Consider the following 24,813-nt stretch of genomic DNA (forward strand, 5'->3'; position numbering starts at 1 on the left):
GTTAAGGGCGTCTAGGTCAACTTACGCATATCTCAACTAATCTCCTCTCCGGTCCGGTCCGGTTAAAGACAAACCATTGATACCAGAACTAGAGAATTCACAAGAACCAAACTCTAATCTATTGTGTGGGGAACAAACCCATCAACCAACTGGACTAACCACCTAACTCTGATCAATTGTGTAGGGAATAGGACTAACCCTTGGGACTAACCAGGGAATATTACACCTTCATGCGACTAGATTCACGAGCTCGGCACATTTACGAAGAAATGAACTGTCTGCTTCCACAACAAGGATTGAAAAATAATTGTTGGCCATGCAAGTATCAAATGTGCACAAAATCTAATACAAGCACATTTCCAGATTATGACTTGGATAAAATGCTTGTTCTTATTGCAAGGAGAGACGAGAGAGGGGTTTGTCTTTTGCTCCCAACAGAAGGATAAACACACTTAGAAAGCCAAGCAATAAGATCATAATCAATTACTCAAAAAAAATTGTTCATGAGCTGCCATCTAAACCACAATACCGTGTCAAAATCGTCCTTAAAATGATCAACCTTTTGCAAACCTATATCAACCCCGTGAATCAAACAAGATCAGTAGAACGAACATCCACAAAAGCCGCCCAACTCTTAAATAGTCAACCAAGCAGATGAAAAAGTAAGAACCATCAATCACAATTTCTAGAAAGGAATATAGAAGGTAACGAACAGTTGACACTGATTACAAACATCCATAACACGGTTATACTCATCCTCAGCAGTACAATATTCTCACTCGTCCAACAAAGGAAAAGACTAACACCACAATTCCTGACTTGTATTAACCTAGAATACCATTATTAAACTAGTAACCTTCAAGAACATTTCTTCGCCTGACTCAAAGAAGACATTTCAGAAAACTTTCAAAGGTGATCTGCAAAACCCAGTTAGATCCTCTGTCACAGCATGAAACCTGTAAAAAATTCTAATGTAAGCCGCAATGAAAAATTAAGTCCTCGGTCCTTAGAAGCAGGGCTACCTGAACCTGCAAAACTCGTAATACATGTAAGATCGTAACTTAAACAAGAGAAAAAGTTGATAGAAAACTCGTAATACATGTAAGATCATAACTTAAAAAAGAGAAAAAGTTGATAGAAAACAAAACCCGGTATGAAACAGCATGAAAATTTCCATGTTAACTAGCCTGGAAAGTGCGGTGGTCACGGATTACCTGACTGCAAGCAAAGATTCAAACGCGCACACAATAAAAGCATACAAACAGAAAGATGTGCATGCTTTTCAGTAGTGGTCAAAAAGGACGGGAACAATGTGTGGGGGGGAGGATACTGCTTTAAGGTGATCCCTTAGCAATGGGAATAATCAAAATCAATAACCAAAATGTGCCACGTCAGCATTTGATTATCCATTTAGTTCATAATCAAACTTAACAACCTTTACCTCCACATTGGTCATTTTTGCATCCCTATAAAAAAAAAAAACCCCACAATACACAATGCACCTATGTCCAATAGCAAACGAGTTCCAATCACGCACCCAACCACACCAAATTATTCGTCTCGATGAGACGATTCTAATGTGGGGTATTTTTTAGTTATTGAGTTTTGAGTTTGGTTATTGGGTTTGGTTATTGAGTTTTGGTTATTGGTAAAAGTTGTTAAGTTTGGTTATGGAATGAGTGGAATTTGATTATTTGCTAAAAGACTTGTAACTTTGCTTATTATAATGTGAGGTGTTTTTTTAGCAGTGTTGTTAAGTTTGCTTATCGATACCAATTTGATTATTACAATGGGGATGCTCTTACAAGGCAGGTATCATCAGTGGTTAAAAATCCAAGTTCCGAAGGATGTGTTAATAAATTCAAAATACATGTGTTAATAAATTCAAAATACATCAGAATACGCAACCTAACTGCAAAGTACTCCACATAAACAACCCAGGAAGTAGGCGTATATAAGAACTGGGAGGGGAGGACCACTTTTGACGAGAGAACTTTGGAAGAAAGAGAAACAAAGCCAGTAATATAGAGAACCGTTGAGAAAGGTAAAAGACAACTGAAAAAAGGGAAAAGGATGGCGATAGAACACCATGCATGCAAGCACAAAAATCAAGCACATTAAAAGCAATTAGACAACCAATAAGAAAAAGAAATGAGGCAAAATTTTCGAATCATAGACAGTGAACCTGCACACCACCTGCATAGTGGAAAATGGAGTAAGCTATACTTGTTGACTGTGTTGGTTCTTTCATTTTTCCAAGAAAAATGGAACTCTCCATCAAATGAACACCCAAAAATCACGACACACAAGAAAGTGGGAGTACGAACCAGATAATACTAACTGGATCAATATCCATATCCACCATGTTGCTGCTGCTGCTGGTTTCCATAGTACTCATCTCCTTGTGGCATGAACCCATTGTCCTTGCTTTCATTGTTGTAGTTGGAACCATCGGTATTAGTATTATTAGCTTGTTCTGCCTGTTCCCTTTCCCTGTTCCACTGTTCAATTTTAGCACGTCTCTCTTCACTTCCTTCCCTAACTGGACTCCGGTTCCTTCTTTCCCCTGGGCTCCTGCTCCGACCTTTACTATGGCCAGGGCTAGTGGTCCTGCGCCGCCTGCTACTACTCTCATAGTGGTAATCCCTCTCATCATACCTTCTACTGTGCCCACGACTTCCATGAGTGCGCTCGTCATCATAACTGCGATGCCTATAGGGACTTCGGCTTCGGCTTCGGCTCCGACTGGGGCTGTGCCTTCGGCGATACCTCCCAAACAACTGGCGTCTCAACTCTCTATTAAACATTAGGAGTAAGCGGACTCAGTTTACAAACAAAATCAGGCTGCACATCTGCAATACCATGCAACAATACAGAGGCCCAAAGCACCCATCAAGTTCCCTTACCTGCCGATCCTTTTCAGATGCATGAAGTTGCAATACCCGCCACGATTGCAGGCATTCTCCTCATATTGCCTACATGTGGCTTCACGAAAATCAGTCACTGGTGAGAAGTCAACAATTATGGGCCGACCTGACAGTACACAACAATATGCATAGTATTTTAAAAGAAAAATTGATGTTGTAGTACGTTAACTTGTACAGAAAAACAAATAATGGCTGAAACAAAGGAACACCACCCTACCATCCAAAATGACACAGATCGAAATAACTAAGGGGAGAACAAATTACCAGCGTAATATCTTCCAGTCAGATTTTTTAGGGCATTTGAGGCATGTTCTTCCTCCCTAAACTGAACATACACATTACCCACCTGCCAATACAACATGGGGTGAATTCATATTAGATCACACAATAAAAAACACAGGAAATGAACAAGAACAACTATGAATACATCAAGATTGACATGTACTTACCATGTGGTCAGCCAGGTTGTCACAAACATTTAGGCTCTCAATCTCCCCATATTTGTTCAGTTCCTCAAACAGGTCTTCATAAAAATCCTACATTTTTTTCACGCTCAGTCAAATTTAAAAAGATTCACCAGATTGCATGTCACAAGACTACTGCACATAAGAACTGTGATAACCTTCTCAGCAGGCTCAACACCATACACTTTTACCCTAAATTAGATTCGGAAAGGTATTGATGAAAAAAACATCAACCACAGCCCAAAGAAAGAGGATCACATTTCAAAACCACTACAGAACATACAAAACAGAGATAAACACCAATAGAACCAATAAACAAGAAGATAGCCGTTCAGATTGCAAAATAAGCTTCTCCCTTTTAAGAGGATGGCCTGCAGATCAGGCACTTATTGCATATGATATTACAGAGTGTTATTAGCGTGTGCATGGATTACATTAGCATAAGTAGTTACATATGTTCCAGAGCAAAATAGAAACCATAACCGATGAACGCAGTGCGTTTTGAGCCTTTGGCTATAAAGTTTCAGGAATTTTAAGTCATGAATCATGATGCAATCAATATTTTGGCCTGAAAAAATCCTATTTCATCAAAGACCCATATAAACAACTCCAAAAACCCTACATATGCAGTTTGAAAAAAACAAAAGTAACTATTTTAGACAGGAATAGTAATGAACTCCAATTGTCGAACAGAGGCAGAGAGCAATAAAGAATAATATAAGAGCATCTCCAACACAATCCTCTGGCTTAAAGCATCAAAATAACATTTTCCAATAAAAAAACCAAAGGTTAGAGGGAAAAACTCCTATCACACTCTTTATTTTGGAAACTAAACCATTTCCTAATTTCTCCCCAAAAAAATTAACCTAGTCTTGAATTCATTTAATACTACTCTTATTTTGAAGGTACCGTGAATATCTAAAGCATCAAAAGTTTTCGAGTATCTTAAGCTATGAACTCCCATACTCATAGTTGTCAAATTGAGAATCGAAAAGGCCCATTTGCGAATTGTGAATCAAATCAAATCATGAATCGTTCTGATTCGGCCAAAATCTTGAAAATGCATAAAAAAATGTAGATTTCAAGTTTGAATAATTAAAAGTATCGTTTCATAAGATAAATAGATGCTCTAGTGACACTAGTTAAAAAGAAGTTTATTATACTCGGTTTTTTGTTTTGTTTTTTTAACGGACTTTTATATACTAATGTACACCCCACTTGCTGGTGATATAAATTATATACACACCACTAACAAGTATAATATGTAATATGCACAGTTGCACACCGCTAACTAGTGTATATAATATATAATATACACTCCACTAACTAATATAATATATAATATGCACACCACTAACTAGCGTACACCCCAGTAGTAAAGATATCAAAAGTCAGTACCCTCACCGATGCGGATCAAAAAAAAAAAAAAAAAGTACCCTCACCGACTGGAACGAGATGCAATTCAAACATCCATGTCGATGTCGAAAACTTCGAAGGAGCTCGAAGCTTCTCTACGAGGGCTCTGGTCTTCGTGTTCTTCGATGTTAGGGTTCTCTCCAGGTCAGACAAGAAATTCCAACCCCTTGCCTCCCATAAATTTAAGGTATTTTGTGATTTATGTGCAGAAACCCAGCCCAACCCGCCGGAAAACCCACTCATTCGAAAACAAGGTGAATCGTATGATTCTCATGATTCACCTCACGATTCACCGATTCAAAAAACGATTCTTCGATTCTCTCTTCGATTCTTACCTATTTGCGATTCATATAATCGATCTGAATCGTTTTATACCTGAATCAAACCGAATCGTACGATTCGAACGATTTCAATAACTATGCCCATACTATAAGAAAGAGTCACAATAGAAATTTTGTTATTCACACAAAGGTTACGTACTTGAAATACAAACCAATCAGCCAAAATCAAACCAACTAACCACAAATTGAATACACCCTTATTCATGAAGAACACAGGAATGAAAATGCAAGTTTCCTACAATTGAAAATTGGGTCGAGTTTGCCTTCTAAATTGATGAAATAGAGGAGAGGCGGAGTTGCTCTAAGAGTCAGGGATACTCAAACTCTTCTACACTAATTACAGAGTGCAATTAACCAACCGCAAACCCTAATAGATCTACAACAGTTACAAATTGAAAACCATACCCACCACAAGAACAAACCAATTTTCAAAAATTACACCAACTAACCACGAACCGAATAGATCATTAGTCATGCAAAACAAATGAATTCAAGTGTATCTAATATCCAATATCATTATAAGGGAACACCCCTTTGGCTCACACTTATTTCCCGAACTACCCCTTTACCCAAGAACTCCCACCCAAATTTCTTCTCGCCTCTTTTCTGCATTGACATTCCAATTTTTATTACATGCATTGCCAGAATTAACAAACAAACAAACAATTAAAGGTCCAACACACCACTATAAGCTCCAAAAATATCTAACATGACAAATAACCGATCGAGAGAATCGATCTGGTGTGGGATTGCACTCCTTCAACTCCTCCCAACTAAACAAAGCAGAAAGGAAAAGGCCCTCTAAAAAAATCCAACCCAAATTTCTATTCTCCTCTTTTCTACTTCTTACATTCCAATTTTTATTACACGATTTGCACAATTGCACACGCACATCGCGAGAATTGACCAACAATAAAAGGTCCAACACACCACTCTAAGCTCCAAAAATACCTAACATGCCAAATAATCAATCCGGCGTAGGATTGCAGTCCATCAACTCCCAACTAAACAAAGCGGAAAGGAAAAGACTCTTAATTCAGAACCATAGCCTATCTTCCTGCTGAAAGTGTACATAAACAATTATACATATATATATATATATATATATATATATATATAGAGAGAGAGAGAGAGAGAGAGAGAGGGAGGGAGAGACCTCGAAGTGCTCCTGCATTTTACGGGGGTCGATGGGGTGGCCCTGAGCGTCGACACCGGGGGTGATCATATCGGGGCGCTGGTACATGTTGGAGAGCAAGAGGGTGGGGCTGACCGAGGGCTTGGTGTGGAGCCTGGAGCAGCGATCGCCATGCCTACATGCCCCGATCTTGAAGTAGAATGGGCAGTTCACCCTGTCCTTCTCCGTCCCAAAGATCGACGCCAAGTGCTCCGCCATTCGAAAACCAGACACCTCTCTCTCTCTAGAATGGAATGCTCTAGAAGAAGTCTCTCTCTCTGTGTCTACTCTGTCTAGGGTTTTGTTTCTGAGGTCGAAGGCGATATGGACACGTGAGAAGGAGGGAGAGGTTATTATTATTATTATAGCGATAATGAAGATCGACGGCTGAGAGTGAATGAAGGAGCCGTTAGATCCAACGGCAGTTAGCCTATGGTAGGTTTTGTATAATAATTTATATATATAAAACTTGTACAGTGTTTATTAAGCAGGTGGTTTGCCCGAGAGGTTAAGGGGGAAGACTTAAGATCTTCTGCACATAAGTGCGCGTGGGTTCGAACCCCACAGCCACCAACTCAGTGGCAACTCCTTTTATATTCGTATGCATTTTTTTATGTCTTTATCCACGTCGAAAAATAAAGTTAATTTTTCGGTTTTTTTTCAGAACCCGGTTTCGGTCGGTTTCAGTTCTGGAAAAAGAAAAAAGTTAATTTTCAATTCGGTCTTGGGTGGCTGGATATTGAAGTGAACTGTACTGAAATTAAATGGACCGACTAGGATCGAACCGACTATATAAACCTAGTTTATATCTTACAATATGGTATATTCATCTATTTGTTTTTTAATCTCGATTGTCTGTTCATCTATTTGGGGCATTTGGTCCGCTGTCAATTTTTATATTTGGCACAACTACGACCCATTTCAAGCAGACCGAATCTCCGACTGTACTGACCCCATCTCAAACCGATCGAATCCAAACTAAAATCACCCCAGTTATTGTGTGTATGTACATTCTACTACACACGTAAAAAGGAAAATCACATCATTTCATGTGAATAGAAACAGAATATGGAGAGAGTAATAAAAAGAGAGCAGAGCGCGAGATATTTTTTGGAATTAGAAAATTCTGTAGTGCAAGGACCTATAAGGAGCACATGAGTCATCGATTTTGACAATGAATGGTTGGATATAATCCGAGGTTCTACAAATTCTACCCGTCCATTGTTTGGATGAAAATTTAAACCTTTCATTATCGAGATGAACGGCCAAATTAAACACGGAAGATGCACTACAGCACCCGGGTCCTATTTTTTGACCCTCACTTTAAGCTGAAGCTAAACAAATTGGTCGGTTGCTTGGAAGAAAACCATCCGACCAATTCTTTCGTTCTTTGGGTATACCGACAAACTTATTTGCCATTCCAATTCCTCATAGGCTCCGTTTGTTTCGATGTAAAATGTTTTTCATATAAAATAGTTTTTTAAAAAATAAATTTTAAATTTTTATTTTCCAGTGTTTGGTTAACACTCGAAAAATATTTTCAAAAATCAACAAAATAGTGTAGAGAGAGGAGGCTTAAACGGTGGAGAGATTTGTGAATATTGGAATTGAATGTGAATCAGGACTGACAATCGAGAAAACTGAGCAGTGAGAATTGCAATAGGAGGTAGCGAATTCATCATTTCGGAAAATAACTTATGAAGTATTTAAGGGTAAATCATTTTTCTCCAATTAATGAAAAATGTTTTATAGATAAAATGTTTTCCTCATTTTTTACACAATCAAACACCAAAAAATAGGTAAAACATTTTACCGAAAAATATTTTACGTCCAAACAAACGGAGCCTTACTTTCGTCTCAAAATCATGATGAGTACACGTTGAAATTAACTTTGTGCTAATTAGAAAATATGGAGGTTGTGTTTGGAAAATATGAAGGGGAAGAAGAAAAAGGAGGAAGAGGAAGGAAAAGGAACCGAGGGTTAAATTATTTGTTTCGTCATCAGAAAGAAAAGAAAGTAGAAAGAGAACTATTTGCCCTTGTTTTGTAAATTTTTTTTTTTTAATCACCAAAGAAAGATTTCTATGTCATTAATAAAAATGATTCAAAACAAAAACCTTATAGTGATACACCAGAAAGCATCATGCACAAACGGTAGTATCTCATCTGTCACTAGAGCCTCACATTTTAAAATTAAAATTAAAATTAAAAAAAATACACTTAAAAGTTGGTAAGGCACCAACAAATCCAAAAAGAACCCAGCCCAAACAAGTGGACTAGCCTCATTACACCCAAACTTAACAGCAACAGCCCAAAACAAAAGCCCACCTGCAAAAGAAAAAACCCTAAAGCCTAGCCAAACTAACAGGTCCACCGGACCGCCGCCGCTGCCATCACAGTCCCAAAAACCACTGGAAAGCAGCCCCCAAACTCCAGCCAAACCGCAGACCTCCAACTGCCGCCATCCAAACGCCCACAACCACAACCCAACCTCCATCAGCAGCCACCAAAGCCAAAAATCAGCTATGCACACTTGCACCCACATCCAAACATACTAGAGCATAAAGTACAGCCACAGATCGGAGCAGCAATGGCAACGCCGGAGAGGAGGACCGCAATAACCAGAGGCTGCATGGATCCCCTCGCCGGATAAAAAGGAAGAAAAAATATGAAAAATATGAAAGATTTCATTCTGCAGGATAAAAATATGAAAAATTGATACCCTGAATGAACAAAGAAAAAAAGGAAGAAAAAATGAGAAGAAAAAGCCTAAGATTATGTGCTCTAATTTAGTTTGGAAATTCCTAGCAACATTTATGGAAGATTTCATTCCAATAAGCGAAGGCGGACATTCAAAATCATTAGCATCCACAAATGCAAAATTTCGAATGGTTATATTGAATCTCAATAGAAAAAGAATCTCTCTCTGTCAAACCCGGTTTCCTATATATAATCTTGATCTTTCTGGCACTGGGGAGACAAGGTTGGAAAAGAACAGGAGCAAAAATAGTTGTGAATCAAACATATAGTCATTCAACTTCATCTAAATGTCCGAAAAGATCTTGCCAGTGGGAAGCTGATTCTTCAGGAGTCCGAAAAGACCAGATGTGGGGTTTAGCTTTCTCGCGATTTTCCAGGATTTCCTGCATTCAGAAGAACCACTAGTTAATCGCCACAGAGAAAAGTCTGCATATAACATATCCTGAATTTGAAGGCAAAATGACCTTCTCCCTTATTGTCCTTGTTCGAAAGGTACAATCTCAAGCTGTAAGGCATAATATTGCAAGCTCATGACAACACAAAAAATAGTTACCGCTAAGAAAGAAACTGCTGCTGTTTCCCCAGAGAAACAGAAAACACGGCAAATCTTAGTCACCAAAATAGTTGATTATTTTCACCAATGGACTGTTGGAGATTGGCCATTTGACTCACATTCAATGGGATAAGATAAATCAGAGATACACAAATTAGTTTCAAAGATCAGCTATCAACTTGGAGGATTTGTGGATTGGTGGCTCGGAGTTTATCACGTTGGATTTTGTGGGAGACCTCCCTTGGACTAATCCCATTCCTCCCCTCTTCCCCTATGAATGTACTGGTAATCAGATTTTGTATAAGGTGTGCAGAAAATAGAGAGAATCTGAGTGAGGTGAGGATTGAGTGAAACATTGTAATCTCCCCTTCTGAATCTGAAATACCCTGCCCCGTGGATGTACCCGTTTCTTTCGGGAACCACGTGAAAGTTGTTGTCTCTGTGTTCAATTGGGTTTGTGTGTTTTGGTTTGGATCCTATGGCAAAAACATTGACCAACCCTAGTTCCCGGTAGCAGTCCAGTTGATTGTTAGATATTTCTTTCCTGACAAACTTTAGCCAAAGTGAAAGAAGAAAATACCGCCCAATAATTTGAACTGTTTTAGCATTCAGAAAAAACTATGATGCAAGTTAACATGATTCTCCATGCACTGAAAAAAAAATTAAGAGTGTACACATCTTTATAGTATCGGAGTCTTTGGAAGAGTGTACACATCTCTAAAACTACACTAAATGTATCCTCTTAGGTGAATTACTATTGCTTATAATGAGGTTTTCATACGAATTTGTTTCTGTTGTTATGATTGTTAACAGATCCAATTTGAAATTAAATGGCAATGAATGGAGACCCATATAAGCTTCATTCTGGTTCGGAAGGAGTGATTTACTGATGTGAGACGAGCTTAACACTCATGCAGATACACTAACTGTATCCTCTTAGGGGTATTATTATTGCTTATGATGAGGTCTGCATAAGAATAGTTTTTGTTAGTTATAGTTGGAAACGCATTCAATGTGAAACTACATGGCAATGAATGGAGGCTCCTACAAGCTTCATACTAGTTCGGAAGGTGTGATTTACTGATGTGAGACAACTCAAACAAGCTTAACACTCATGCAAACCCACTTGCATGTGGAGAGCAAACAAAGGACGGACCACTATGGAGCAAAGTGCACTTACAGCACACAAAAGTGATTGTTGCATGAATCTATGAAAGGTCTAGCTGATAAAACATCCTACTCGGAACCAATTGGTGAGTGGCCACGAGTGAGGACATCTACAAGGTTCAAAACATCCATATATTAGTTTGAGAGGTGCTTATTTACTGAATGTTTAACAAGGTCCAGCAACAGAAAAAGCTCATTAAAAACTTCAAACAACCGTCTCAACAATTATATGAAACTTCATTCAAAACTACTGTCGATGTCACCAGACATCCTTAAAATATGTGAAGGCCACCTTCAGCTTGTAAATAGATCTTTTAGAGAGGCAAGAATTGTGGAAGAATTGCACTTCACAAATGAGGAATAAAGGCAAAAATTCAATCAACTTGTTTAAGGATGAAAGTGGAGAGGGAAACTGGGTGAAGTTTCAAAGGAAAGGGAGTGGGTAGGGTTTGAATCCTACCATCAATCAAAGACTAAATAAAATCAGCACAGAAATAGATACAAATTTTTTGTCCTTTAGAATGACAAAAAGGGTAAAAGGAGGATGATTCCAGCTTTGCATTTAGTTTGTAAATTGATAAGAGATCATCAAGAAAGTAACTGCCAATGGACCACCTTTATCCCCAGAGTAATTAAAAAACAGCTTCAGACTCTAGTCCATCCAAACACTGGTTCTAGAGCTCAGGGACATAGTCATTAGTAGTTTTCTCAATTACAATAGAGATAAAGAAACAATCCTTCGAGTTCTTAAACATTAAGGACATACCTCTACTTCAGATGATTGTTTTGTTTTCAGACTTAAGCAGTCAACGAGAGCAGTCCATTTCTGAGAACAGTTGTCGAGGACACCAACTCGATAATACTGCTGCATCTGGTGGACTGGAGCTGACAAAACATTGAACACCATTAGTTTAACAAATGACAATCAAAAAGTATTGAAGGCACTGAAGAAGGAAAGTAAAGTTCCAAAGGCGAACATTAAGAGAGTCAAATCACAGAAGGTAATGCAACCCCAAAGTGAACCTGTATTGCCTCCCCCGTTCCACTAAGGTTCTTATTTTTAAGTACTTATTTTCCGCTTTACGAGACAGGTCATTCTCTCACAATACATCACCTTTAATTCAAAAAATAAGTACTTATTTGAAAAATAAGAAATTATTTTAGTAAGTGGAACACTCTTTGTTTATTTACTTTTTCCTTCTGAGATTTGGTAGTGGACAATCCTCGACGATGTTGGTGAATGAACATAAATGCTGAGGAGACAAAAAATGAACAAAAAAAAACCTACTTGTGCAGAATTTCCAATTCTTCTACGTAAGCTTCTTTGTTTCAATGACAATGTATATCTTCCTCAATCCCTTCTTTGTACAAAGATCAACCTATAAGTGACAATAACATTCCACACTGGCATTTAAGTCCACAACTTGCAATCTTTAGCCTATTCTTCAAGCTTACATCATGGCATTTCCCTATCCAGCTTGTTTGAACCTTACCCTACTATTGGGAGTGAATGATTCTTAGTTTTTTTTCTGTGCTCTTTCATTCTTATGCATCGCAGGGACGTTGTGTCAACTATTGCTCTAATAAAATGGTAACCCTATCCTTGCCGGAAGAATTTAATGCTTCTTTTAAAGAAAACACAACGGAGACACGTGCGAAAATAAGCCAGGCATAAAACCTTTAAACAGATAACAATCTCTAAAACCGGGAGAAACAGCAGGTGTCCTGCTCTCAGTATTGTTAAGCAAGTTCGATCACATGAATGTCCACCAGCTACTTCTCTCAGACCTAGCTTAAGCATTAGCATTTCACAATATGTACTGACTTTCTAATTCTTGTACTACCTATCACATGCCACGGATCAACCGAAATTTCAAGCACAACCACATAAAGCCTCAAGCTTTACAGATAACTGTACAAAAACTCATGGATGAAATTTCATCAGTAAGAACTTAAAATGACAACTGCAGCTTAATTGAGTCATTCGACAATACAATACAAATCCTAAACCATCAATTTGCGCTTTGAATGGATTGATAGATCAGGCGAGAGGGAAATTAGGTTGAGTTTTTTGAGTTTCGGAGATCAACCTGATAAAGAGTTACGATTACGGGGCACGAGGAGAAACAATGAAGGAAAAAGAAATTGGGAGAGAGAGGAGACGTACAATAGCAAAACCAGAGAGCATCGATGCATTTGGTGCAGGATAAGCGCCGCCGAGGGACGGAGACTTCTTCCTTCTCCGAATTCATGTCCCCTCTCTCGCTCTCTCTCTCTCTCTCTCTCGCTCTCTCCCTCCCTCTGGTGCAAGTATTCAGGAGTAAGGAAAATAATTCAATGCAACCTTAGCCCACAGCCTAGATTCTAATACGCCGCCCAGATCCTAACACGTGGTTGTTTTGATTGGTTTGTTCCACCACGTCAGCGCGCGAAAACATTTCTTTCCACCGCCGCCATTCTAGACTCCACCGTGCGTTTGTTGTTATAAGTTGAACGGTTTATTTTGTAGGGCCTATAGAATAAAATATTCATGCAAAAATTTAGTTTGATCGCACATTGATAATAAGTATATCAAAAGTTGAATTTTAGTTTATTAGATGGGCGGTCTGATTATGTCAAGTTAAACTGTCAATGACCATCCATTTTACAAACCAAAATTCAAATTTTGATACACTTGCGATGCTAGATCAATCTAATTTTTAAAATAAATACGCTACGCTCGGGCCGTACAAGATAAACAGTTCAGATCACCAACAGATGCACGGTGGGCATGAAATAACGGTGGTGGAAAACCCATAGTTTCTGCGACCGATGGAAAAAATTTAATCTCTTTTTCTGATACCATTAAGCTAAAACATCTAGCCTGTTACACAATCCTCCATAATCTCCTCCACTCACGATCCAAAATATAGTAGTTTGGGATGGTTTTTATAACAAAAATGCTAGACACATCACTTATTAGAGGCACATCAACCATATTCCTCTCACATATAGGTATTCAATGGGACCCACTTGTATATGAAAGGGGTGTAATTGATGTGCCTCCAAGGTGACGTGCCCTTTTTATAAATATTTTCACACTCCCGATTTAGATCTCGCGTATAAAAATTGCACTTAGTCACCAGGTGCAGCCATTTGTCAAATTTTAAAATCTGTGGTGTTGCCACATGTATGAAATTAATGAAACAAATCTGATCCATTTATCAAATTCATAGTATTGTCTCAAGCACCATACTCAAGATATACTCCTACATAGAATTATCCAATCACTCCATCAAATTAAACAATTGTCTTCTTCACATCAACAACATTTGCTCGCTCTACATTGAAGTGAAAGAAAGACATAACTGAAGGGCATCAAAATGAAAGAAAAACAAACTCTCAGCTGTCTAAACAAATACTTCCACCAAAAATGTTTCCTATACACTCTGAAAACATTAACTAAACAGGTGAAGTTTTAAACATTGAACTATCCTTCCCATCCACAAAGAAAATAACTTACCTTGCAAAGAAATTTCCTAACAAATGAAGTTGTACAATGGGTCCAACATTAAAGTTAGGAAATGCTGGATCCCTGTTTGGTACATCTAACACTAATACAACCAACTTTACATTAGATTACATCTCTGTTTGCCAAAAAAACATTTCAATGATTATAGGTTAATTTATCGGACGTTACTAGACATCTTCATGCTCCACACCACGTATACTCGGGCTTCGCATCAGTCCAGATCAATGGTATTCTGTCCCTGGCTCCCCGCCAAATTCCACATGCTTGCTTCTCCCGATAGATGAAGAATGCAACTTCATGCACTCTCTCAATATGAAGAGCTACCATTTTGTTGTTGTATCCAAGATCTTGATTTGAACAGCAATTGGAGCAAAACCCTCAACCCCACCAAGTAGTTGCAAAAAATATCTGCTCTGACTTCCCCCAGTTCAAGTAAAAAGCATCTTCAATTCCTCAATACGTGCAGTTCGGACTTCTTGGTCAGTTAAAGCACCGGAGATCATCCGTTGCTTCCGGGCTTGCACTGCTTCCATTCTTTCCTCAACAGTTCCCTACTATCCAAAATCATTTAGATGAGGGATTACAGTCTTTCAATACAATCTTCTAACACGTGCATTGATGCCACCCAAGCCCGCACGATCAAAGTTAAATCATACGTTTGTCTTGTACTGATGTTCTGAGCATTCAGCTCAGTCATGAAACACTGCCTCATACGTTTTTTCTCCCATGCCATTATACAACAGCAGGGAGGATGTAGCCGATTCATTTGGATGGGATCACGCCAAAAAAGAATGAATCTACATTTTATAGAAAAGAAGAGAAGAGAATGATACCTTCACAATAAACCGTTTGATCATTACTTCTTTAGTTTGCCCGATGCGATGAATCCGCATGACAGCTTGTTCCTCAACAGCTGGATTCCACCATGGATCCTATATAGAAGTTGAACATTTGCCATTGACTATCTATTTATGCAAATGGTAATACATCAACATGAAAATGGAGACAAAACAGGAGAAACCCAAACAAGTAGAGTGTAGAACATAATGACTATTTTAATGGAATAATGGTATACGATCAAAAGATTTATGCAGAACTTTGCAAAGAATGATGTGGTTGAAGTTGAATAGATTCATTAAAAAAACCCATCAAGATTACTCTTAATACTCCCTCCGTCCCATTTTCATTGTCCATTTTTGAATTGTGTGCCGTTTTTTAATTGCTTATATATTTTGATCTATAATATAATGTTTTTCATAATTTTGAAAGCTTTGTATTATAGAACTAATCGAGATCTATCAAACAAGATCCATATTGCATATTTTTCAAGATCCACACTAAAAGATATAGGCAAAAGACATAAAAGAGACAAACAGAATAATGGACAATGAAAATGGGACGGAGGGAGTATCACGAAGGAAAATGCTAACCTTAGCCCAATGGGCAATGATTAATGTGCAAAAAGTGCATTGATATATGTGAAGGGTTTTCAAAGTTATGATGTTTCCTCCAGCTTACTTGGAGTCGAGCAGTCATTCAAGTACTCTTAAAAGGCAAGGGAGTTACAACAAACTAAACAATTCTTCAGACACTAGGCCATGAAATGTTTGATGTGTTAAGCTTAAGAAAGTCAATAAAATATTCTATATGATCACTTTGATTGTTTGGTGTTAACTGGTACGCGAGTTTCGTATGGTGGTACTGATACAGGTGCCTGATCTAGCCGCCAATGCAGGTCTTTTGCCATGTGAAACTCGAAAAATTTTCAGCCCCTAACTAAGCAACCAGGGAGCTTCTTGCGACTTTGGGGACTGCACTCGAAGACCATGGACCAATTACAATACTAATATTACGACGAAATGAAATTTTGTTGCCAGTCACAAATGGGATGAACTCACAAACCTAAGTGTCAATGGAAAGAATGAGAAACTATTGAACTAACAGCACCGAGTGCGATAAACCAAAAGATATACCATTCAAGTCTAGGATAATACTCTATCTAAATGATGAAGGATCTCAGCTTAAACCGAGATTAAACTTCATGGTAACATGTTAGCTCTACCATTTGAAGCATAATCGAACTCTCACTGCAAGGTCCGAAGTGGACAAGTAAGAAGGTTACAAACTGGCTTCATACCAAGACAAAGGCATTGGATGCTGCTGTTAGGTTTATTCCAACTCCACCAGCCTTCAACGACATCAACAACACCTGTTTAACAACAAAAGTACAAGAACTATAATTAAGCCACTAAGTTGAGAAATATGACCCCCACTGCGCTATTATTCCCCTCTTCCAATCCAAAAGACTGACCAGGATATTGCTTTCTTCTGAAAATTGCTTTATCACTTTCTCACGCTGTTGTAGATTCAGTGTACCATCCAAACGAACAAAAGGAATGTTACTCCTGAGGATGATAGAAATAACAGCCACAGTTTACAATAGCAGAGAGGGAAAACTTTGAGGCACTAACTGCATGCGATAACAGTTGACAGCAGTCGCGATCCCATAACATATAGTATTTGATTTGCTTTTTTTTTTTTTTATTGGCTGCATTTGCAGAACATAAAAGGGAATTCAACCGAACAAATACAATGTTAGTAAACTGGATTTAAATTTTGGTCATCTGATCTATGTTCATTTTATCCAGTCCTAACTCCCTTCCCCACACAAACTCACCAAGTGTACAAATAGAAATCTAAATAGGTATCAGAGATTCAAAATCATTCAACTCTGTCAGCTTTGAATTTTGATTGGGGGATGAGGGTACGGAATACTTAAAAATAGTGTTGCATCATAATTTGCGAGTCCCCACTTCCCCCACCCCCAAACAAACAAACAAAAAAACACACACAAAGGTCTAAAGGAGTACAAAATTGCTACCGAGAGAGAGGAATTTGTAGAAGGTCTAAAAATGCTGTCCATTGGCTAAAAACGATGCTTTTAGAGCCTGATGAGCGAACATTTTCTAGCTCCCGCAACAGAACAGCAACTTTCGTTGATTCCACCCAATTTTTCTCAATGTCTATCTGAAATCGATTCTCAGTAGGCACTGTAATAAGATCTTGCTTGCTGATAGTCTTCCTGTAAATTAGACAACCTTGTGTATCAGGGGGCTTGGACGTAATAACAATCCACATTTGACTAACTGGAAAATTAACAATTAACTGGAAGAATTATAATTAAATGGTAAAGAATGACTCAATGGGGAGGGGAAAGAAAGGGGGAGCTTACATTGGAAAATATAAAGAAATGTTAGGGGTGAGGGTGGAGTGAATGACTATTAAACAAAAGCAACCTGGAAGTACCTGCAAACAGGGCAAAGCCCAGATGTAGCAGTACGCCAACTAGCCAATAAACATTCTCGGCATAATCGATGAGCGCAAGGAGTCAATACCGCATCTTCAAATGCTTCAAGGCATATTGGGCACTCTCCCTCCTCCCCCTTGCGCAACTCCTCCACCACCTCCTGAATATAAGCCCGTGAAGGCACATCTTTGGCCTCCCCTTCGACAAGATCCTGACCGCCCTTGAGGAAACGTTTGGCAAGCTTATTTAGATCAGAGAATTCTTGAGTATCACCTCGACTGGAAACATCAAACCACCCCGTCACCAAAGATACATATAGACTATTAAAACAAACATGAGAGGAAACTAATTGAAAATAGCCAAAGAGTTTCTTAGGCATTGTTGGAATAAACATGTAAACAATTTTCCTGTTTTCTTGTCTTAGATGATTTAACATTGTAACTGTAATAAAAAAAGAAAAAAAAGAATTAATCCGTGTCAAATGGATGAATGAAAGCACTGAATCAGATTAATTTTTACCAAAGAAACAAACAGAGAATTGTTAAAATTCTGCTGATAGACTGGACGCAAGCCGAAGTGCCACCAAGTATGGACAAGAAACAAAAATGAAGAACAAAATCCAAACAAAATGAAAGCATACCGACGTATGACACAGACCTCATTACGAGAAATGGATGGTCACAACACTGGCGAAGCCGTAATAGCAGTTCCAGAATAGAAGCATAGTTATGGAGAACCCGTCCTTGCTCAACAAATTGATCAAATTTAACCTGAATAGTCAAGTTAACATACCAATTGAAAAGCATTGTATAGCATAATACAAAAATGTGCTATTGAGCATCTAATCTGCTACGAGGTCTAAAGGTAAACTTATATAAATTTAATAATGTGGGAACAAATTTTTGGAAAAATTTTAGGCTGCCCCGTTGAGCATCTTCAATTCAAGTACTTGGTGCAGGAAAAGCTTCTTTAGGCTCCAGTGTTGGACAAAAATGATGAAAAGTTTGGAATCATGGAAGAGATCTTTATTTCGAGAGGAAAATTGCTCATGGAAAGTTTGGGATGAAAGAAGAAAGATCATTTGGTGAGTTGAGGGGCCACTCCTTCCAAAGCAAAAGTGTTAGCAATAGGAAGGAATATTGTTTCTTCATGGTAAGTGCTTGGGGAGATTGTCCTTTGGGTGCAATCATTATGGAAATCACATTGTAGAATTGTGTATCATTCTTGTTCTTTGGGTCATTTGGTTGGAGCAATGCTAGGGGTTTTCAGGGTAAGTATGAAGAAATTCAGTCACTGATAATCAGTGTCATTTGTCATCTTTTTGGGCTTCAGGATCTCCCACTTTTCAGGACATTCCACAATTCTAGGTTTATTGTGACAGTGGTGGCATTTATGATTTGTAGAGAGCCTTCGGTGGGTGTCTTTTCTTTCTTTTCGGGTACTATGTCCTCCTCCTTTGCTTGTACCTCTTTCTTATCTTTTCGCATTCAACAAATTTCTCTACTTCGTGACAGAAAAGAGATAATACAGATAAGCAGAATGAATCACAATTAGAAACCTTGGATCTTTTAAACAGAGCTTCATAGAAATCTTTTTCAGCTTCTGTGAGTTCACAATATACCACTTTAACATCTGCATGAGGCAGAACTAAAATTGGCCTGCAAAATGAAAACAAGAATATGAATACAGATATTAAAGAAGCTTTATAGAAAGAAAGGTGAAAAGGATAAGATGAGATTGTGCTGTGTGCAATTTGCTTGCCTGCCTTCTTTGTCTGTGCTAAACTTCGTCCTTCTTAACATAATTGGCCTCAAGATGGACTGAACCAACTTCAATCCTCTCTCGTCGCCCTCCTCAAAAGGCTTTTGGACCAGTTTATTCCACCTGGATTAAATTAATAGATAGCATAAGCATGCCACCCCACACCTGGCGACACACAAAGTAACACAGAAAGCAAAAAAAGAGAAATGGCGTAACAAAACAGCATACAATCAAGAAGAACCTGTTTTGGATAAGGAAAGCAAACTTACCATGCCCAGTTCCCCCACGGTTCAACCCTTAAAAAGCGAAGGAGACTGTAAATGTCCTCCAGGTTGTTCTACAAAAACAAAAAAAACACAGATGTGAAATGTCAGGACAAATAAAAAAATCTGTGTCAATCATCAGAGTGAGTCAGAAATGCCATTCATTTCATAATTTTCAGAAATTTAAATTACAAAATTATTTGTAACTCTCTCACTTCATACAATTTGAGAAAGGCGAAAATACCCTCCGATTCAAACTTTAGGGAGGGCAGCAGAACACTATGTAATCAAAGAACTAATGCAGTTCATAACATATTTCAAATTTATGAGAAAACAACGAGAACTGCTAGATACTAAATATGCCCGAATTGTTTACTGCCAATTATGTAGAAGTAAGTAATCCACCAGACACCTTCAGAAAAAAATATCCCCGAGACTCAGAAGAAAGACTGTTCAAAGAAGATATTGAATTGAACAATAATCCAGGAACGGTAAGTGATTACATGAATATACCTGGATAGGAGTACCAGTAAGACACCAACGGCGATCAGCAGTAAGTGCAGCTGCAGCTACAGAACTTTGGCTCTTAGAAGATTTAATGGAATGTGCTTCATCAAGCACCAACCTAAACCACCTCACTGAGTATAGTCCCCCATTATCTTCAGCATTCTACAAGGGCATACTACAGAATGTGATACAAGTTTATGTTGATTTATCTATACAGGCTACTTGAGCAGGATTTTGCTGAGAGATTTCCTAAAAACACAGAACAAGTTTTCTCAAGTACCTCTGTTGAAAATTCTGAGGCTAAAACTCCATAGGTGGTTAGTACAACATCGTTCTGAGCAAGAATTTTTGCATCCTTTGGTCTGCTTTGTCCATAATGAATATAGACAGACAAAGACCCAGGCTGTGCATGAGTTTCAATCTCTGCCTATCAATAGACAACAAGAAATAAAATATCAGACTTCCGGATGAACACCATCTCAATGTTGGTGTAATCTTGACACATCCATTTCTGGGTGTCGTGGAAAAAGTTAAAAAGGAATGTCAAAATGGAGTGTGTGCACCTTCCACTGGCCCAGAAGCGTCATGGGACATACAATCAGATTGCCACCACCAATAAGGGAGTACTTTCGCTTCACAAGGCTATCAAAACCAGAAAATTTTGTGTCTTTACTCAGGAAAGTTGGAGATTGATCTGAAATGCCATCGGTATTGCTATTCTCAACGAAGGCTCCACTCGTGGAAGGACTATCTAATGATCCACCTCTTTCCGAATGAGCAAGAAGGAGAGCTATGGTCATTATTGTCTTCCCAAGTCCCATAGCATCTGCCAAAATCTAAAATGTGCGAAAATGTCAAAACCCCAAAACTACTATGGATAACAATATGACGAAAGACAGGAGACTCAGGAGCATACTCCTCCCCTGGCCATTTGAAGGGTGCTTGGAAACTCCATTGTAGCATCACCCGAAAATGCATTCAAATAGACAACAAGCCCCCTCCTACAAAGACAAACATCCTCCTAAACATAAATTTTCAAAATCAGAGCATAAAATATGATAAAAATCAGCATACTTGTCTGCAAGACGATACGCCTCCCAACATGGGTGCAGCGTTGTTGCTGCCTCATCCCTGCAATGTCCCTTCTCCAAGTGAATCATCCAATAAAGAGCCTGTTTCTGGTAGGAGCGAAGTTCACATTGAAGAGTGCTCGGGGATTCCATTTCCTAAATCACAGAACAGGTTGAAACATATCTTCCTTGCTTGTGTCTATGCAAGTTCCAAGACCACAGAGAATATTCTCAAAAATGACAGTACCTCTAACTCAGAGCTATTGACAACGCCAACAATATTCTCAAGATCAGCATCTGAAATGGACTCCTCATTTTCAACTTCATTTCCATTCACAGACTGAGTCTTAAACTTGTTGATGTGTAGCAGTGCAGTAGGACCATCAGAGCTGTCCTGCATGGTTGAAATCACATACTGATCCTCGTACATAAAAAAAACATTGGACAGGCCAATAAATTTGTTCACACACCTTTGAATTTAAAGGTCGCTTCCTTGTGTACAAATCAGCAGGAGTAAATTCTGCCTAGTTATAACCAAGCAAACACAAGCAAAACAATCAGCAGATATTCCAAATACTAATTGAGAGATGGTACATTTTAAGACAAAAGATGCCAACTAGCATACATAGCTGGAAAACACAATACCTATATTAACGCTCAACACATGAATCACTATATTTAAATTCATCCATATACCTAATCAGACTTTGGGAAATTTTCCGGAAAAAATTTGCAACTCAAAAGATCTGTATCACCTTCTTATAAGGTGTCAGTGCTAGCAAGCGGAACAAGGTTGGCAGAGGATGAACTGTTTCGTCAGTTGAGTTGGTGACTGCTTTGAGCGAAGTTTGGTGATTTTTCCGAAACATGGAACTGTTGATGTACACGCTGCGTACAACAAGAGTGTAATAATCAATAAGTCATGTATTAATCTAAGAGCAAACATTAAATACTCCTTTTTCCTTCTTTCGCATAATACAGATGGAATACGTTCAGTATACTTTCAACATTACCTGACAGACAACACAATGGTGTCCATAATGCCCAATACAATGGGAGCAGATTTACAGCAACCCTCAATTCGGACCTTGTTATCCCTCACAAGGGGCAAGAGACATCGTGCCCACTCATTAGGTATTCGACCAATCTGCACATGAACTCAATATTATCATGTGGAAAAACACAAGGACCTAAAGGCCCCAACTTGTCACATTTTGTCCTTTGTGATCTTCAGTTAGAGCTTCTTGCATTCTTTACATTATTACCCAATTTGCTTCAACAAAGATGCTCTATGCAAGAGTGTTTTTCAAAAATGATAAAACAAAATCCCAATAATTTTTATTTGAGGTTTCAATATAGAGATGTTGTACTAATGATATACACATACGGCATAACATAGATGAGCATCCAGACACTAACATATGTACTTCATATTGGCACGGACAGATGCTAGCATGCAGGGAGGTATATAAGGCTCTCTCTTTTTGCGCAGGTATGTATACGAGCACTGACGTATGCATCTTAAGGCCAGACCACGTGCCCTCCCAGATTTTTTGACTTTACACTTGTGCCCCAATTTAACTATAGTGTTTTACATGCATTTCACAAAAGAATTGCACATCTTCAAAAAAAAAAACAAAAGAATTGCACTAGTGCACTTAATATTAAGGAATTATCAAACCAACCATTAGAATTTGTCTCAAAAGCAACAACACAGACCTCTTAATCAATGTGCTCACTATTTTCGCTCTCCAGCACATTTAATGTGCTGATTGTATTTAAAAACTAAGGCTTTTTCCATTGTACAAAACGTAACCATCTTTTGAGCAGGGGTAATTCCACTTAACCCACTCAACTAGGCAATGGCTGACTAGTGAGGGGCAAGAGGACCATTTTAACACACACACACACACACACACAAACTTCCCGATGCGGGAAGCCAGCCCATGAAAATAGCGTTGTTCTTCATTGGTAAATAAATACTTCAAAGATTATGATTGAAATGTGCCCGTGTTAAATTCCTAGATCCGACACTATATAGGAGATTCTATAAACCGTGAACAAATGTGGATAGAGAGTATAAATATCCATCTATATGCACATGTTTAAGCTTCACATGCATACTCGAAAATTTATTTCCATAGACTCTTGTTTCAAATTAATAACAAAACATGGCATACCCCAATCCTGCTTTACCCATCGTCTGTTCCATTTACTCCAAAAAATACTTAAACCACATATCCAATTGGCATTAATAATTACCAAAACCTTGAGAACTAAAACAACACACCTCACTTAGCGGGAAAAAGAACAACACACCTCCCCACAGTCTTTTGTAGAGAACCTCACAATCTCAGAACAAGCAGCCACCTGTCGCCCGCGACCACCAAACTTCCCCGGCGAGGGTGCAGCAGACGCACTCTTCATCGGAAAATTGAAACCCACCTCATCACCGGGCTTCAGCCTCCTTCCTTTACAAGTCGAAAGCCCAGAAACCTCACCGCAACCCACGAGCCACCACTCACTCCCAATTGGACTCGAACTCAAACCCCTCGTGGGTTCAGTACTATTATCAACACTCCTAACCCCACTGCCGGGGTTTGGAGTACCGTCCGATGAAGTCGAATCCACTGCGCGGTTTACCGTCTCGTTGCTATTTGGAATTCTCGAGGAGCTTGCGTTGCGAGTTGCGGATTTGTCTTTGGTTTTGAAGCTGGGGGTGGTGTCGAATAAGATGTTGATCGCGGCCGTGACGTCGTCGTTGGCCATGTGAAGGGCTCGGATTATGTCCATGGTGGAGTACTCGAGGCCGACGATGGATCGGACTGTGGATACCAGCTCGTCCTTGACTTTGCTCCCCATAGATTGACGGACAAGGAGAGAGAGACAGAGGAATTGGATAAACTAGTACTAGTAGTATGGTGGAATTCGAGGGAAATCACCGTTGATTTTGATTGCGCATAAGGATGAAAATGAATTCCTTGTCTAGGGTTAGGGATTGGAGTTCAATAGATTAAAGAATCGGAGAAACCCTAGGTGGTGGTTCTGGTGCTTGGAGTAAAGAGTGCTATATGCGCTTGTATATTTGATATTTCCCGCCTCCCCCAATGTATATGCGTAGGCCTTTTCTCTTTCCCTTTTTTTTTTTCATCCTACTTTCCTCAAGTTCCAAATAAAGCATTAGCTTTCGTTGTTGTAAATGAGCTTTAATCGAGCTAGTTTTAAATAACTTGGATTCGTTTATTTCACGACGCAATTAGTAATGTTGACTTTCAACGAAATAAATAAATAAAATAGAGACGCCTTTCACATGCGGAGTGAATGTTTCCCTTTTTTCTTTTTTTTCTTTTTTTTTTGGCCTATATTTGCCTCTAACTCGTCTGAGTCATCTCCCCTAGCCTAAAACACCCAATAAATTTTTCCCTACAAATTTTATGTTGACCTGCGTATAGTAAAAACAATTTGTCTATGTGTTAGTGAAATAATTTGAAGACTATTTTTAGTCTAGTAGAAACACCCTCGAGTGAACTCATTTTGAAATGACAAAATCAGCCAATGAATTTGGTTATGATCTAATGAGTTTGGTTTGTTT

At 38.6% G+C, this 24,813-nt stretch overlaps 3 protein-coding genes and 1 non-coding gene across 9 annotated transcripts; 1 reads left to right on the forward strand and 3 right to left on the reverse strand.

The window, feature by feature from the left end:
- Positions 1 to 658: 658 nt before the first annotated feature.
- On the reverse strand, positions 659 to 6,650 carry LOC131333317 (splicing factor U2af small subunit B-like). Of its 6 annotated transcripts, none has more exons than XM_058367803.1 (6): positions 6,305 to 6,650; positions 3,377 to 3,463; positions 3,192 to 3,273; positions 2,907 to 3,033; positions 2,328 to 2,796; positions 659 to 956 (listed from the first exon to the last, which is right to left on the reverse strand). In XM_058367803.1, exons 1-5 carry the CDS (start codon positions 6,539 to 6,541, stop codon positions 2,346 to 2,348), a joined length of 984 nt encoding a protein of 327 aa, XP_058223786.1. In that variant the 5' UTR covers positions 6,542 to 6,650; the 3' UTR covers positions 659 to 956; positions 2,328 to 2,345. The 6 variants fall into 6 exon arrangements, with proteins under 6 accessions (XP_058223786.1, XP_058223779.1, XP_058223801.1 ...); XM_058367796.1 differs by having other exon boundaries at positions 2,342 to 2,796; positions 6,305 to 6,644; XM_058367818.1 differs by having other exon boundaries at positions 659 to 968; positions 2,342 to 2,796; positions 6,305 to 6,644.
- Positions 6,651 to 6,812: 162 nt separating this feature from the next.
- Positions 6,813 to 6,895, forward strand: TRNAL-UAA (transfer RNA leucine (anticodon UAA)). Its single transcript has one exon. It is a non-coding gene; the product is annotated as a tRNA-Leu (tRNA).
- A 2,228-nt stretch (positions 6,896 to 9,123) lies between these two features.
- On the reverse strand, positions 9,124 to 13,136 carry LOC131335466 (uncharacterized). Its single transcript, XM_058370833.1, has 3 exons — positions 12,970 to 13,136; positions 11,569 to 11,687; positions 9,124 to 9,465 (listed from the first exon to the last, which is right to left on the reverse strand). Exons 1-3 carry the CDS (start codon positions 13,052 to 13,054, stop codon positions 9,352 to 9,354), a joined length of 318 nt encoding a protein of 105 aa, XP_058226816.1. The 5' UTR covers positions 13,055 to 13,136; the 3' UTR covers positions 9,124 to 9,351.
- A 1,067-nt stretch (positions 13,137 to 14,203) lies between these two features.
- Positions 14,204 to 24,294, reverse strand: LOC131327076 (DNA repair protein RAD5A). Its single transcript, XM_058360076.1, has 20 exons — positions 23,541 to 24,294; positions 22,235 to 22,368; positions 21,977 to 22,109; positions 21,692 to 21,745; positions 21,469 to 21,615; positions 21,226 to 21,377; positions 21,068 to 21,152; positions 20,715 to 20,987; positions 20,432 to 20,578; positions 20,158 to 20,313; positions 19,651 to 19,718; positions 19,382 to 19,504; positions 19,179 to 19,278; positions 18,278 to 18,390; positions 17,620 to 17,898; positions 17,195 to 17,395; positions 16,625 to 16,718; positions 16,451 to 16,522; positions 15,147 to 15,245; positions 14,204 to 14,864 (listed from the first exon to the last, which is right to left on the reverse strand). The coding sequence occupies exons 1-20, from the start codon at positions 24,081 to 24,083 to the stop codon at positions 14,742 to 14,744; spliced, it is 3,096 nt and encodes a 1,031-aa protein (XP_058216059.1). The 5' UTR covers positions 24,084 to 24,294; the 3' UTR covers positions 14,204 to 14,741.
- Between the last annotated feature and the right edge of the window lie 519 nt (positions 24,295 to 24,813).

This window comes from Rhododendron vialii, chromosome 1a (genome assembly GCF_030253575.1).
Source record: "Rhododendron vialii isolate Sample 1 chromosome 1a, ASM3025357v1".
Classification (NCBI taxonomy): domain Eukaryota; kingdom Viridiplantae; phylum Streptophyta; class Magnoliopsida; order Ericales; family Ericaceae; genus Rhododendron; species Rhododendron vialii.